Raw genomic sequence first — 16194 nt, 5'->3', positions numbered from 1 at the left:
CACTGGCCATTATGTAACCTTCACTACCATGTCAAAATTATAGCCATAGACCACTTTGATAGGACACCCTAATGATATTCATTCAAATCTCTCCTGCTAGATGGATCAAGCCCATGAAAAGAATAAAAGTAAAGTAATTAAGATACTTGCATAGTACAGCTAGCCTTTCAAGTAACTAATTGGTGGATAATTATCCTTCAAAGTCACTTAGGATGAGACACGGTATCCAGACTTCTTTGCTTGAGTCGTTCGAGATGGCGTATTAATTAGAAGGGAACAGCGTGTTTCAAACAACAGGTGTAATACCACTGATGACTTTTACATAGCTATGTCTAAAAAAAATGCACCACACATATACATGTACTTTCCAATTGTGCAATGGAGAATTAGCCAGACTCGATCTGTTTCTGTTTGATGCATAACAATGAATCAATGTCCATGATCATCTGCACTAAAAAAGTCCACAACATTACCAACAGTAATTTGTCACATACGGTATCTTTTATTTCAATTTTGTGAAAAAGAACAGAAGAGGTACAAATTATTTGAATGAAGGAATGAAAGAGAGCCAGAAAGAAAGAAGAAGAATAACAAGAACAACAATTGTTTTCCTTCTCACTCATTTTAGGACTTTAGTGATTATCTCTGTTGATTGGATTTCAAGTAGTTCAAGAGAAGCATCAGCCTGATTCAATCAGAGTTGTGATGAGGAATTATATGGTAAAATATGAATCTGAAAACAAATTTATTTGAAAGCAAGTAAAAATAGACCCAAACAGGTTCATATCTGATGTAAGCCTTCATCAATATAGCATTGCCGTATTAAAGTGTAGGTCGTTAATGCCAGAGCTGAGAATTTCCAAAACAGCGTAAATAAAAGAAGACCGACTTTGACTGCCAGTACTGCCATTAATTATTGTCTGGGAGGACTGGGATACCGATTTAAATGGCACATAGGGGAGCAGCAATGTCATCGATTGGAGCGAAAGTAGAACAACTGTCACATTTGATGCATACCTACGATACAATCTAGGTCTGTCGATAGTACAGGCTGCAGTCATATGTCAAATCTTGCCTTATGGGATGAAAAATGAATAAAATTAAGTATACATCTGCATGATTATATACACTTGAAATATTGTATCAAGCCATATTATGTTCATGAAAATGTATGATGAAAAAAAGAAAAAAGATGCAGAAACCAATAAATCAAATCAAATCAAATCAAATCAAATGAACAAAGCTGGGATTTAAATAGCTATCATTTTAGTAGTTCAAAAAAATTGGGGAAAAAATGAATGAAACTCATATGAAAAGGTCATTGATCCTTAACTTACTGCAGACTACAGAAATATTGGTTGTATGTTTACAAATGGGATTTCTGCTTTTGACACATTTTACTTGGACATTCTTATCAAGCCCCCTTTACAGTGGCAAGATAAGAGGGGTTATTTTAAAACAAAGACATACCAGTAAGTGTCACAGCAAGAATTTTTATTTTACTTTGGATTCCAAAGAATCTAAACTATCCTAGTATGATGCAAGACCAGCTGTCGTCTCAAGGGGTATCTCGCTCTCCATTTTTCACACACTTATGTCATACCAAAAATCAATATTTCACACAATGGATCAAAACAATGGATCAAAACCATGGACCAAAACTTTTCAAACATGATTTGTTTCTTTCCTACAACAGAATACTATCCAACAGAATTAAATTTATTGTACAAAAACAGCTAAAGGAAGAAGAAAAAAACACATCAGAAATAAAAAAAAAATATATATATATCATCATTAAAACAAAAGGAATTCAAATATTTCCAATCTTGGGAACATTGCAACTTGTCATTAATCAAGAGAAACAGCAATGAAAAACTAAAATCCCGGCCTCTTTTTTATCACAGAATCTTAGGAAGAAATGGACAGAGGTCATACCACATTGGACATTCATTGAACCTCAATATCACAAGCTACAGTATAAATAATTTAGCATGCTTTTTAAGAACACTTCCTGATCAGTCATTCTAGCATGATTTGAATCCTGACAACTAAACTTAATTTAAGAGAAAAGATGAATGAATTCCTATCTCCGTAAGCATGGGAAAGAGACAAATTTTTGATAAAATATTGGTGTAATTTCAGTTTGGATGGAGTAGGTTTACATCATCTGTAGATGGCAAATCTAATTGACAGCATTATTCCACTCTTGGTAGAGGTAACCTTTGACCCCTGCTGGTAGATTACATTCCTGTCATTCCATCCTATATCACCCATAGCCCATGAAGTGATCAGGGAATGTGATAGTCTTACCACTCGCAAAACAGCTATATCACGAATCATGGTGCATATTATATCATACAGATATATATACACTGCATGTCACACAACTGTATCAAAACATTTTCCTGATAATTTAAAAATGAATTAGTCACTTTTATAGGTTCACTTTAAAATCAATTTCAGCATCTAGAATGAAATTTTAAAATGGTGAAGCTGTTCGAGCATTCAAGAAGCAGAAAGTACCATGGAATACAATTTTATATACAAATTCATTAAATTGTTTTCCTCTTTTCTTTTCTTTTAATATTTAGGAGTCAAATAAAGATACCGGTAGATATTTTTGTCATTAGGTACACCATGGAGAACTGGAGATGAGTCATTATTTTACAATCTTCCTTAAAGGTACTATGTCCCTTTTGCAGCCAACCTCAAATGCTGTAGAACTTTGCAGGAATTATGAATATGTCATGTATGTCCTATCTGTGAAATTTAAACGTTAGCGGTGTCCTTATATTCAAATTATGCAAGGAAACCCATTTACTTGCTAGACTTCACTGTCAGACACTATTGAGTGACTAACTGGCTTTTTTTCTTCTTTGGTAATAACATACATGAAAAGAGTTGTAAAGGGTACATGAGCATTTGTCTACATCAATAACCCACTTCTTGTGATGGCCAAGATTAAACTGATTGAATCTTTGCACAGCATAAAACGTATGACCATTCTGTACAATTGTCTGAAAATCAAGACCATTACTTTTGGGCTCTATTGGGCTCTATAGCCCTAAAGTCGATTTGACAACTAATAGTCGTTATTTTCCCACTTGAAGACATTTTCAAGCCCCACCTTTTTAGGGAAGTTCTAAATTAGTATTATCTTTCAAATGCAGTTGGTATAGCTTTTTCATTTTTTTGGCCTGCAAATGGGACATAGTATCTTTAAGATCAATAAATACATGTACTCTACATGTGTGAACCTTGGGTCCCTTTCAATAGGTTGTTAAATGCACTGTCGATTTTACCTGGTGCATGTGAACGTTTGATGTGGCCGAATTACAGAACAATAAGAGTACCTCCCCCGTCCTAGACTAGTCAAATATAAAGTTACTTTAATTGTGTGTTTACAAGGAGCCAAGGACTGTCATTTCAGTTATCAAAGAGCATGTACATGTACAGACAATACTCTATGATCCTCATTTTGTGAAGATGTATTTGTCTTACTTTTTGTGTACATGTACTTTAATTTTACATGTAAATACTAGAATAATGTAGGTACTGTTACAAACTTTATCTACTTTATTCTATTTTTTGCAATTACAACTTAGGATTGTTTAATTAAATCGCTGCTTATTTTCCTTCATACTTCAGTTTATTGAGTATAACAAAAACTGAAGATGACAGCACAAGTCATGGACAAAAAGCGGAGCGAAATTGAAATGTACACAATACATTATACAAAAAATTATTCAAGTTTAATACCTAGCAGTATTGCGTTATTATTCACACTTCCTCAATTTCAATGCAGTTTGACGTCTGCCCACACAAGAAGGAACAAAAGAGTTTTTGGATTTGACAATTACAGATATTTTACGCCTGACTGAACAATTTAATTCAATTTTTCCTCCTTACAAATCTGATACAGACAACAAAAGAGGAGGAAGCAAAGTCCATGCTGAAAGTAATATGATGACGTTCACTCATAGATTTTTATGTGGAATATGTTGTTTACACGCACAAAAGGTGTGGTATATCAACTAAAACGTCATGGGTAACCAAGGCAATTCCCCAATAAATAGGACCACCAGAATTTAAAGGTGACATGTACTGTATATCCTAAGATGTCATCTGTTTGGAGCTAAAGGAACACTAACTCCATGATAAAGAATTGAAGTTAAAGCGCTTCTGGCTCAAAACAGATGATGTGTTGCTTTTCAAATACAATACTATCGCATGCCTATACTTGCATGCCCCTCCCTTTTCAAGAAGCACTACTACTGATAAGTATGGAATTGAAATATGCATAATGAAATTTCAATCTGTACATTGCCCAAAATCTTCAACTTTACAAGCGGCCTTACTATCTAGTGTCAGCACCATGATATGAAAATAAATACATTCCAATTGCATCCTTGGCCTTTTAGGTCACCAGTGACGTCTTTACTTCATTCTATAATCACAAAGTATTGGCATTCCTTCTTGAAAAGTTTCAGGACTCTGGACTGTGGCTTTGTTTATCTAAACATAGATGGCTATCATACAAGTACAAACTCATAATTTGGAAGAGTGCTTTTGCATTCTGGGAGTCAAGAGCAACTTGTACTGAAAATTAAGGATAAGCTAATTTTGAAAATCAACAGATTCAAGATGAAGACTCATCAATTCCTACTTTCAATGTTTCCTGATCTACCAGAATTCACTTGCAGGTATGCAACCAACAAATATTTGTGGGCACTAACAGTTATACCCCCTGTCCACACACAACATTTTCCATGATTAGCTATTCCGTTTTGCGATAGTGATACCGTTTCGCGATAGTTTTATGATGAAAATTGTGTGTGTGGACGCTCACTAACGATTCGTCGTATAACGAAACTAGTCTAATGAAACGCAGGTTTGGGCATCGTTTTGAACTGAAACTCGATAAAGAATCACGCCTAATCACGGAAAATGTTGTGTGTGGACAGGGGGAGTGTAACTAGTGTAACTAACTGGGAGGGGCTTAACATGACCTCGAGCGAAAGGAGACCAGACCTCTCATTTTCGCTTCCATTTCATGACCGCAGTAGCAAACTGCACACCTACAGTGTATACGACATTTCGCTGTAGATTTTTCAGGATTACTTTCTTCTTTGTGTGGACATTCTGGAATTTATACGATGATTATTTATACGACGTTTCTTGTGTGTGGACACTCTGAAATTTATACGATGATTCTTTTTACGACGTTTCGTTATAGAGTTTCGGGATAAATTGTTTTGTGTGTGGACACGCTAATCGTCAGATAGTTGTCAGGTCTAAACAAAACAATTTAAATTTAACTGTAGACACTGATGAAAACAAAAAACCAATACCGGTACATAATTCAAGATACCATTGTACACAAAGTTGGGTTATTGTCAACTTTTCAATGTCACAAAAGCCAATACAAGGATATGTGACACCCCCTCCCCTACATCCGGCTCATTACTGCAAGCTTAACAAATAAATAAATAGTTAAAATAAAAGCATTTTTTAAAGAGAATCCAATCGAAGAAAAAAAAAGGTTTAATCTCAAACATGAAGGCCAGTCAGTAATCACTTTAATCTTGTTTAATAGCATGCCATTTTTGTCAATTCAGGAAATACCATCAGTAAATAAAATAATGTAGGTGCAGTCCCTCAACTTCATGACCAAGTTTTATTGGATGCTTGTTGACATTCACCATTTCAGATCAGTATAGTCCTTTACATGCATACTATACATGTACTTGTACTTGCTATAAAAGAGGATCATTAAATAAGGACATGTCAGAATTCTTGTTTATACTGCAAGTACCTGACTGAGAGTCACATGACTGTGTAACATGATTAAGATAGAATTTCATTAAATCTCCAGGGGGGGGGGGGGGGTCCCGAATGAATTTATGATTGTATACAAGACACAGGGTGGGTATAATTGAATGCTTAATTTCTAAGACAGCCTGGGAGAAGAAAATAACACAACCTATCCCTATAAATGAATATCAAGACGGAAAGAGAAATATCAAGTTATAAGGACATGAGTGCAGCCTTGTATTTAAATTATATTTTTGACATAACATGGGACCTAAATATCTTGAGTTCTTCAAAATGTATTTTGGAACATTACCATATCTGTGGGACTTGAATATATTTAAATTCATTTTTAGCTGTTCCCATGTTTGAAATTCTATCACGACTTTATGGAAATATAATATTGATTAGGAGGCATATGTGTGAGGTATTGATGCATGGGATCGATGATACAAATTGAGGTCAAAGGGTTGTACTTTTCACAAACACTCATCAGTTGCCAAACAACCCTTCTCATAATGATAGCTTGCTTCGGCAGCCTCACGATTCAGGCCCATCACAGCTCTGTATGTCAATATTAGAGATTGGGCTGGCCAGACAAATATGTGAAGAGCTTGCATGGTAATAAATGCCAGCATCACTTTGCAGGGATCACATCTGAAATGGCACAATGTTTCAACACTAAAGAAGGGTATTTTAAGGAACCCCAAATATTTAAACTTCCTGATATGTGTACCCCTTCATTTTATGTTCACTTTACAGAAGGACGGCTGGTTTCCAAGATACATATAAAAATGCTTGGTTATTTTCAGGTTAAGAACATCCAAAATTGCTGCCATTGGAGGCATCAAATTTCAGATGTCAGATTTTGCTATGAGTTTTGAAAAAAAGTCTGAAATACCACTGGAAATATATTTTTCTGAAACTGATTATCTTACTATGCTGAAAACATGTACTGAACACAGAGATAATATTCCTAGCATATGTGTGTTCAACATTTCTGGCTAATAATGAATTCCGACTACAGTGTATTTCCTTCTTCTTGGAAGGAATGCTCGTGACCCTTAATAACATTAGCATGAGATCATGTCTGGCTTGACAGCACAGAATATGCACCTGTCCATGTTAGCTACATGTAGGCGTACATATGCTCTGTATATGAAAAGGCAAGTCTGAGATACATACATAAATTTGAATATATTCATCCATCAAACACCACATGCCATCATTCAACAACCATACTTCCATTACATCTCAGAGAAATAAAGCTACAAGTTTAATTCAGTGCCCACCATAACAACCACAGCATGCATTGGACACACTGCGGGCAGACGAACGCATCCCTGCCATTACATCAATCCTTTTCAAGTGAACTGAAGCAACACAGCTTGGCATCGAATAACAAGAATTAATCAATAATGTACAATGTATTTAATCTCTAATGCGAGTTCAACATGGTGGACTTACTGAATTTTCTCTTCGGTGTAGGCTTCCCTCCATCGGGCAAATCCACTATATAACGAAACATGCTAATTCCCGTTAGAGAGGTAACACTGACATGCAGTGATCGTTAAAAGGCTCCTCGTTGGGTCGTGTTTAGGAGGAGGAATGAGAGATCAGACAGAGATAGAGAGAGGGAGAGAGATGAGCGCTGGTGCGTGCAGGCTACAAGAATTCATTCTCTCTATCTCTCTCTCTCATGCTTGGAGGGTAAACACGTACCGTGGCTGACGTGTGTGAGGGTTGTAACTTGTGTGTGTGTGTGTGTGTGTGTGTGTGTATGTGAGTGACGGAGGGACACACAAGGTGATATTTATTAGGCCACGCACTTGAGAAAGAGAGCACTGCATGGATGATGTAAAGAGGTGTTCGAGGGAGATATGAAATTAAAATGGAAGGACATCATGGAGCAATGAATTCCTGTCATGTGTTTATATATTTCAAAGCATAAGTAATATAGTACTAGTATAAAAAATGAAATAAATAATTTTGAAAATATATTGAAGATCTTCAAAACTAAAACTTAATACAAATACAAAACCTTTGATGATAAAAAACGTAAAGAAAAAAAAAAGAAAAGAAAAAAAAACATTTTAAGGTTATAATTTATTTTTCATGATACTTTGTAAACAACAAAAATCAAATTCACTAAGGTTCAGCTATTTTTGTAATGCTTTTATTACAGAATACTTGCTTCACGTGTATATCATATTTGATTTTAAAATTAGATGGAATTAGCCATTTTATGTCACAATGGTATCAAATGGACCAATAAAAAATGAATCTGAATCTGAATCTGAAATATTCATGACCTTATTAACTACAATTTTGTAGATTAAAACAGTAGAGTATATTAGTAATTTAAGAACATAATATTGATGTAATATTTTGATAATCTTTCACTTGGTCCATTGAAAAGGGAATTCCCAAGCCTTCTAATTAACTCAAGTATTCATGAAGGAAGGAAGTTTTTACAGTTAAAAGATAGCTTCTCAGCTTTCCACTTTGCCATCCTTGAAATTGTAATTGAAATTGTAATTGAAAAGGAGATGATGAATACAAATCCTTTCTATTGTTTATGCACATGTGTATATAGGTCTAGTGTCTTTTGTTAGCACTTGAGAAGAAGTGCTCACCACAAAAAGTCAATAGGAAACAAAGAAAAAAAAATCAACAATTTTGCCCACTAATTTGTAGCAAAAGAAGAAGTAGACCCTGATAATTGTCACCTTATAAAACAGTAGCAAAAGCTGATGTTGATGCAAGACAATTTTGCACCCATTGTAAAAAAAATAGTCAATTTGAGTGTTCTTTTTATGAAATCCAACAATTAATACTGGAGGTGGGAGGAAACAATCCCAGTAAAAGAATTATAGAAAGTAAAATAATTTACAAAAGACAGTGAGACAGAAAAAGAAGCAAGAACAGGGTTAAAATAAAAATAAAGATGTATATATGTTTATTTTCAGGTCGTGACGCAAGTGAGCCACGGATAAGACCCATAGGGATGCTTACATGTACATGTATGTGATGAAAACTGAAGTGACTCTTCAAGGTTGTCTGAAATGAATATCTCCACAGACATGAATTATTACCACTTCGTAATTTCTGCAGCTCTTTCGCTTTTCCTCTGTCATGGCCAATGTGAAATTGTATACAATAAATAAGGACAGTTCCATTTCGTTTTCGTTTTCCTTCATTGTTTGAAAAATTCACATAAATGAAATCAAAATACATGTAGGATAATGTCCATGTATCTCCAAGTATCCATGTACATGTATAGGTACATTTATGTGTTCATTATGCCCATGGGCATTGTACATGGGTTCTAGGTGTATGGATTCAACCAGAGCATTATCTCTTGGACCCTCCCCCCCCCCCCCCCTCTCCCCTATCACCATCCAATTCATCATTGACTGTGAATAGTGTTTTCTTTCAACAAAATGTGTTTGATACCCTCACCCCCTGCATCCTTCCCACTCATTACTTGACAGTCTCACTTCACACACAGAGTGTTTACAATCTGTCACAGACGAGTTCAGATAAATATCCCCTGTCAAAATTACAGAGAGGGCAGCATTCACTAAACTGAACCCTACATGTACATACGCTGAATGGAACTTGTAGATATCCATTTAGAAGTTGCTGTTTTAATCATGGGCAAAACTTCACAGTGGCTGTCTATTAAAGGTATAGATCAGTTTTGGAAAAGCCCCCCTCTCAAAAAATGAAATGGAAGCTCTTATTACCAATCATGTGAAAGAATATGTTTTGACTAATACGTGATGATACAAATTTTGCCGGGAAACCGCCTACTAATTGATATATTTGGTAAACTATTATATCTATCCAGCCTGGATAGATATCGTGTAGTCACATCTTTCTGTGTACAGTGCTTGTAACTTTACCAAGACTGGGCCAAATTTCTCATCATTTTGATGATTCCAGAACCTTGCAGTACACACCAATACTTATATGCTAGACTTATATGCCAACCTTTTCTGATCGATTCAACATGTATCTTTCACAATGCAATCGCATGACCAGAACTGGTCTATACCTTTAATCTTTTCTGTGCTGTGAGACCTTCAGATAATCACACTTTGACATTCACATGATCTGTTATTCAATTCAAAGATATTATATAGGACACAGGTCAGTGTGCAAAAATGTGTACTCTAAATATTATATCTACAGTACTTTATCATCTGGTCAAAGTTCAGTCATAAAAATAACATGTAAATACGGCACGATCAGTTCAGATCTCTTTGATAAATTGATATGTACATGTAGATGACCTAGATGAATGAGTGTTGTAATGAAGCGTTTAACTGACCAAATCCGTCTGGTTTTTACCAAGGTTGAGGTTGAACGGAAATAAAAATAACTCTGATAAAAAAAGAATTACTGATGATAGGGATCTGTGGATCCTGTTCAAGGCTTGCCCAGCATGTGAGGATGACTGAACAAAATCATTTTCCTATGGACAGGTACACCATGAACAAAAAGTTTTTGGGTGCACAATAGCCCCCCCCCCCCCCCCCCCCCAATTATGTACATGACTTGTAAACCTATCCAGGTAAAGAAAGTTGGAGATTTCCATACAACAATTCTAACATTATTAACAATTTGTTTTCAACAACAAAATTCCAGTTGTATTTTCAACCTTTCTAGCTTTAGAGATATCACTTTCTGGTGTTATGTAGTTCTTCTAAAAAGCAGGAAATATTGAATGTGTAAGATTTTCTCCCTTTTTTAAACTATCAAAGTAATAAAAGAAATATTATTTTAATTTCAAACTTCAATCAATTTCCCTAGTCCTAATATGACTTGTGATAATAGATCAGAAGTGCTATATCATTGATAATGATATTGCACAAATTTATATTTACTATATTTTACAGTGTATATGACACACCAAGTTTGATACAAAAACTAGACCTCAAAACCTATATTTGTGAAGAACAAAGTTCAACCCATAAAATCCAAAAGTTCTTTGGGCAAGCATAGAGTGAGGGTGTATATAACTTCATTTAAAAATAGAAGTCATGCTACTTCCTGATATATTCTGAAATTGTTTTGTGTTTTTGAATGTTCATGACCACCTATCTTTGGCACTTACTGGTATATTGATGAGTTATCCTCATTGAAGTATATTTTAGAAGTATTTCAAGTCATGTGAATGCAACTCACTTATGCACAAGTTTGTTTCAGTTTCTTATCAAAATCCTTTCAATGATTTCCAACATACTTCATAGCTCATACTTACAAAACTGAACTTAATTTCCTGATTATCATACCAACATGTTAATGCAATTACCTCAAAGTTGGTTGAAGAGGGTATACAGTATGTACATACAGTACATGTATGTGGATTGTGGTAATTCAAAAATAATGAAGATTTTACAGGGAACAAAAAAAAATCCAAGAGCAAGAATCCTTTATAGTCTTGAGAGAGTAGACCCAGATTCACCTCCACGAACACATTGTTTCTTGACCCCAAGAAGGATGCTAACTACTAACTAGGTAATGTATCCCATTTGCAGCCAACATCAAATTATGTTGAACTTTGCAGGAATTATGAATATGTCATGTATGTCCTATCTGTAAAATTTAGCATTAGCAGTGTCCTAGTATTGAAATTATGCAAGGAAATCTGTTAACCTTCAGGACTACACTGTCGGACACTATCGAGTGACTGACTAACATTTTTTTTTGGGTGGTAATAACATACATGAAATTATCTGTAACAGGTACATGAGCATTTGTCTACATCTATAACCCATGACTAATAATTGAATCTTTGTGCAGCACATAACGTACGACCATTTGGTAAAAGGGTCTGAAAATCAGACTATTATTTAGGTGATTGCAATCACTTAAGGCGATTCGACAACTAATGGTCGTTATTTTCCCACAAAAAAAATATCTTCAAGCCCTTTTGTTTTGAGGGAAGTTCCAAATTAGTATAATCTTTCAAATGCCGTTGGAATTTAGCCTTTTCATTTGTTTGGCCTGCAAATGGGACATAGAGTTTTAGCTTCTGGCTCTATGAAGATGATGGTGATTGAGTGAATCAGAAAATCTGAGGAACAGACTGGTGGGTGGCAGAAACTTAGAGGAGAAAAATGATATCATGTAGATCAAGATATATTCTACAAACTACATTGTAGCGGTCACACAGCAAATAAAATGGCAATCTCGATGTTACTTTAAGATCATCTGAATATCAGCTGAATGAGCTGATACGGGTATAGTTCAATCCAGAGTCTATAACTCGATCTCACACTTTCTTCTCTTTGTAATCATATGGTAGACCCAATCTTGAATTGGTTCCTTGCAGCAGTCAAATTCTCTGAATCTTGGTTAATACACACAAGGGGAAATAACGATGTGTATAATTGAAATTGTGGACAAATGTGATGTGATGAAGGCATGTATTCATAGCATGATCACATTTAAAAATAAAAAAGAATATAATATGAGTTCATGTATGACTAACCTGATGATGGCATCTGCTGTGAATTACCCATGCTCATTCTCAAAACAAATATTTATAGTAAACAAAACAGGTAGCAGGTTTGTTATTAAGCAATCAGTGGCACTCAGAGCAGTCAGTTTCAAACTTCCCAGACTTGATGACTTCCTAATTACTAGCTCTACTGGGGCTATGTCATGCACTACCCAAGCTTCTAGAAATAGCTGCTTTCTAGTCCTATCCAACTCCAGAACACTTCCTTAATATACATGTAATATGATATATGGATAGATGACAATGCAATAATGCAGTACAATGTTCACTTCAATGAGCTTCCAGCAGTAGCACACATCCACATTGATTATCCTGCTACCAGCCCAGGGCTTATTCAATACAAGCAGATTACACATGCAAGGTGGTTCACGCCTGTAGTGAATGTCAACTTATAGAATGACTTAACCTTAACAGTAGAGGGCGACATGCCAGATATACTTGTCATACCAATGACCACTTTAATAAGTGGTCATACATTAATAATGTTTAAGAATGGGAAGGAATTCCAAGTTACATTTCTTTGTTTATTGGAGTTACAGTGTAAATAGCCAACTGGGTAATACAAAAGGGAGAGAGAGTACTCTAGGAGATAAGAGAAATGCTGCTTTTAATTGAATAGCTAAGCCTTGTGTGTGACAAGAAAGGCTAAACATAGGTCTATGGGCAATGGTGGCTTATTAAAAGAAGAAGAAAAAGAAGAAGATGAAGAAGAGGAGAGGAGGAGGAGGAGGAGGAGGAGGAGGAGGAGGAGGGGGAGGAGGAGGAGGAGAGGAGAGGAGAGGAGAGGAGAGGAGAGGAGAGGAGGAAGAGGGGGAGGGGGAGGGGGAGGGGGAGGGGGAGGAGGAGGGGAGGAGGAGGGGAGGAGGAGGAGGGGAGGGGAGGGGAGAGGGGAGGAGGAGAGGAGGAGAGGAGAGGAGGAGGAGGAGGGGGAGGAGGAGGGGTAGGAGGAGGGGTAGGAGGAGGAGGAGGGGGAGGGGGAGGAGGAGGAAAGGAGGAGAGGAAAGGAGAGGAGGAGAGGAGAGGAGAGGAGAGGAGAGGAGAGGAGAGGAGAGGAGGGGAGAGGAGAGGAGTGGAGAGGAGGGGGAGGAGGGGGAGGAGGAGGGGAGGAGGAGGAAAGGGAGGGGGAGTAGGAGGGGTAGGAGGAGGGGGAGGAGGGGGAGGAGGAGGGGGAGGAGGAGAGGGAGGGGAGGGGGAGGGGGAAGGGGAGGAGGAGGGGAGGGGGAGGAGGAGGGGAGAGGAGAGGAGAGGAGAGGAGAGGAGAGGAGAGGAGGAGATTGACTATTGCTCACCTATAACTGACCTGTTTCTCTCATATTTCTGGAAAAGGGAAAAAAATACAGGCGGCGGGCATGTTTGCCCCAGAAATGTCAATAAGAATCCCCAAAATAGGCCAAAATATGATAGGTCAAAAACGATTGCCCTAAAATTACTAGCAGCCGCTCTCTCCTAAAATGAGTATGTAAATGATGGGTAAATATGAAGCAGGAAGCCCAAAACCTTAATCAAAGATAAATAAGCCAGTAAAGCTATGGTCACAAATCAGAGCAGCGACCGCCCGATCAGTAGCCTGCTCGGTCGCTGCTGCAATTAGGCATCGCCCAGCGATTAGGTCGGTGTCCGGGCGGCGACCGCCCAGGCACCGAGTGAAAAGTGAGCAGGCGCCGCCCAAATTTTAACTCCGCGCTAAAACTTCAGCGGCGACCGAGCGATGCCCTAGAAACGAGCGGTGCCTGGGCGGCCGCCGCTCGGTGGCCGGGCAGCCCCCGGGCAGAATTGGTTAAAAAGTAAAAACTCGCCGCTCGGCCGCCGAGCAGTCTACTTTTGGGTAATGTGACCATAGCATAACTAAGCCTACTAAATAAACTGTTATGAATAATTGAAAAAAGGTGCCCCCGAAATGGAAAAAAGTAGCCCCCAAAATGAAAAAAAAGAGCCCCGAAAGTTGAAAAAGTAGCCCCAAAAAATTTTCCAAAATTGGATACCAGAAATAATAATTTTTTTCACTGGGTTGTGGATGCGTAGCCAGTCATGTTGGGAGTGACTCCCCACCCCTCCCTCCCGAGCCCCCCTTCCTCCCGAGCCCCCCTTCCCATTTTTTCACTCGCCTAGCCAGACCTGGGGTCGCTTGCGCTTGCGAATTGCTCCTACGATCCTTGGATCATCAACCACTCCACATCAACAAACAGTCACAAACAGTCAGCCTGCCACCACAGACCCAATCGACCCCATCAATCACCGGAGGAGTCTCGGGCACCTTGACGGCACACAACCGACCAGCAAACTACTCACGATCGCGATTACGCTGAAGAAGCAAACGATGACCTGTGCTCGATGAAGTTGAAAATGATTCCAATTTTTTACCCACCGATGGAGAAATCGTCCGTCGAGCCGTCTGTACTTTGCATGCCTTCGACAACAAGGCATGACGTGAGAATTGCAATCCAAATCGAGATGCCATCTCGGATGATAATTCCTTTCATAAGCATTGCGACTATGGCAAGAAGATCAAGACTAGACGACGTCACACGTGTAAAAAAACCAGTGCTAGATGAAAACAAATGGTGACACTGCCGATATTACTTATGCAAATATAAAGAGTGTGTGCGTAGCAGGGCTTGAATTAATCCAAGGCCACCAAGGCCATGGCATGTGGCCGTGGATGCCCCTTTATTTGGCCTCAATGCCCCTCTCATTGGCCTTGGAGATTTTTTGTGCCCTTTCCAATTCTTCCTATTTGTGCTGTAATATAGGAACGTGCCCTACAGAAAAATGGCCTTGCCCTAAAAATACTGAAATTTAAGGCCTGCCACAGTAATAAAAACAAACTTAGATTATTGATAACATATACTCAAAATTACAACAACAACAACAACAATTTTTCTTCACTTCTTTTTTTTCTATTTCTTCTTAATTCTTCTTCTTCTTCTTCTTCTTAATTCTTCTTCCTCTTCTTCCGATTTCTCTTCTTAATTCCCCTTCTTCCTCTTCTTGGCTAATTCTTCTTCATCCGTCTGATGATCTTCTTCTTTTCTTCTTTTTCTTCTTCTTCTCTCGCGATCTTCTTCTTCTCACGGTCTTCTTCTTCTTCTTCTTCTCACGGTCTTCTTCTTCTTCTTCTTCTCACGGTCTTCTTCTTCTAATTCTTCCTAGCTCTATAGCTTCTTCTTCTTCGATCTTCTTCTTCTTCTTCTTCTTAATTCTTCTTCTTTTCTTCCGTCTTCTTCTTCTCCTACTTCTACTTCTTTTTCTTCTTCTTCTTCTTCTTCTTCTTCTTCTTCTTCTTCTTCTTCTTCCTCTTCCTCTTCTTCCTCTTCCTCTTCCTCTTCGTCTTCTTCTTCTGCTTCTTCTTCTTCTTCTTCTTCTTCTTCTTCTTCCTCTTCCTCTTCTTCCTCTTCCTTTTCCTCTTCGTCTTCTTCTTCTGCTTCTTCTTCTTCTTCTTCTTCTTCTTCTTCTTCCTCTTCCTCTTCCTCTAAATTCCTCTTCCTCTTCTTCTTCTTCTTCTTCTTCTTCTTCTTCTTCTTCTTCTTTTTCTTACTCTTCTTCTTCTTCTTCCTCTTCTTCTTCCTCTTCCTCTTCCTCTTCCTCTTCTTCCTCTTCCTCTTCTTCTTCTTCTTCTTCTTCTTCTTCTTCTTCTTCTTCCTCTTCCTCTTCCTCTTCCTCTAGCTTCCTCTTCTTCTTCTTCTTCTTCTTCTTCTTCTTCTTCTTCTTCTTCTTCTTCTTCTTCTTCTTCTTCTTCTTCTTCTTCTTCTTCTTCTTCTTCTTCTTCTTCTTCTTCTTCTTCTTCTTCTTCTTCTTCTTCTTCTTCTTCTTCTTCTTCTTCTTCTTCTTCTTCTTCTTCTTTTTCTTACTCT

The 16194-nt window shown here is 37.7% G+C and overlaps 1 protein-coding gene across 4 annotated transcripts in view; it reads right to left on the bottom strand.

Moving 5' to 3' along the window:
- Window positions 1-14849, bottom strand: part of LOC105446639 (peptide methionine sulfoxide reductase MsrB) — a 28084-nt gene extending 13235 nt beyond the window's left edge. The window contains exon 1 of one of the 4 annotated variants that reach the window (XM_030972468.1): window positions 14633-14849. In XM_030972468.1, the coding sequence (XP_030828328.1) occupies window positions 14633-14801 (169 nt within the window). In that variant the 5' untranslated portion in view covers window positions 14802-14849. Of the gene's footprint in view, window positions 1-7278; window positions 7811-12313; window positions 12683-14632 lie in introns of those variants that run through there. The other 3 variants (XM_030972469.1, XM_011683682.2, XM_030972470.1) reach the window with 3 other exon arrangements.
- Between the last annotated feature and the right edge of the window lie 1345 nt (window positions 14850-16194).

The sequence above is a fragment of the Strongylocentrotus purpuratus genome, unplaced genomic scaffold, assembly GCF_000002235.5.
Source record: "Strongylocentrotus purpuratus isolate Spur 01 unplaced genomic scaffold, Spur_5.0 spur5_scaffold_6, whole genome shotgun sequence".
Lineage (NCBI taxonomy): Eukaryota > Metazoa > Echinodermata > Echinoidea > Camarodonta > Strongylocentrotidae > Strongylocentrotus > Strongylocentrotus purpuratus.
The sequence above is the reverse complement of the archived record's forward strand: the minus strand, read 5'-3'. Positions and strand labels throughout refer to the sequence as shown.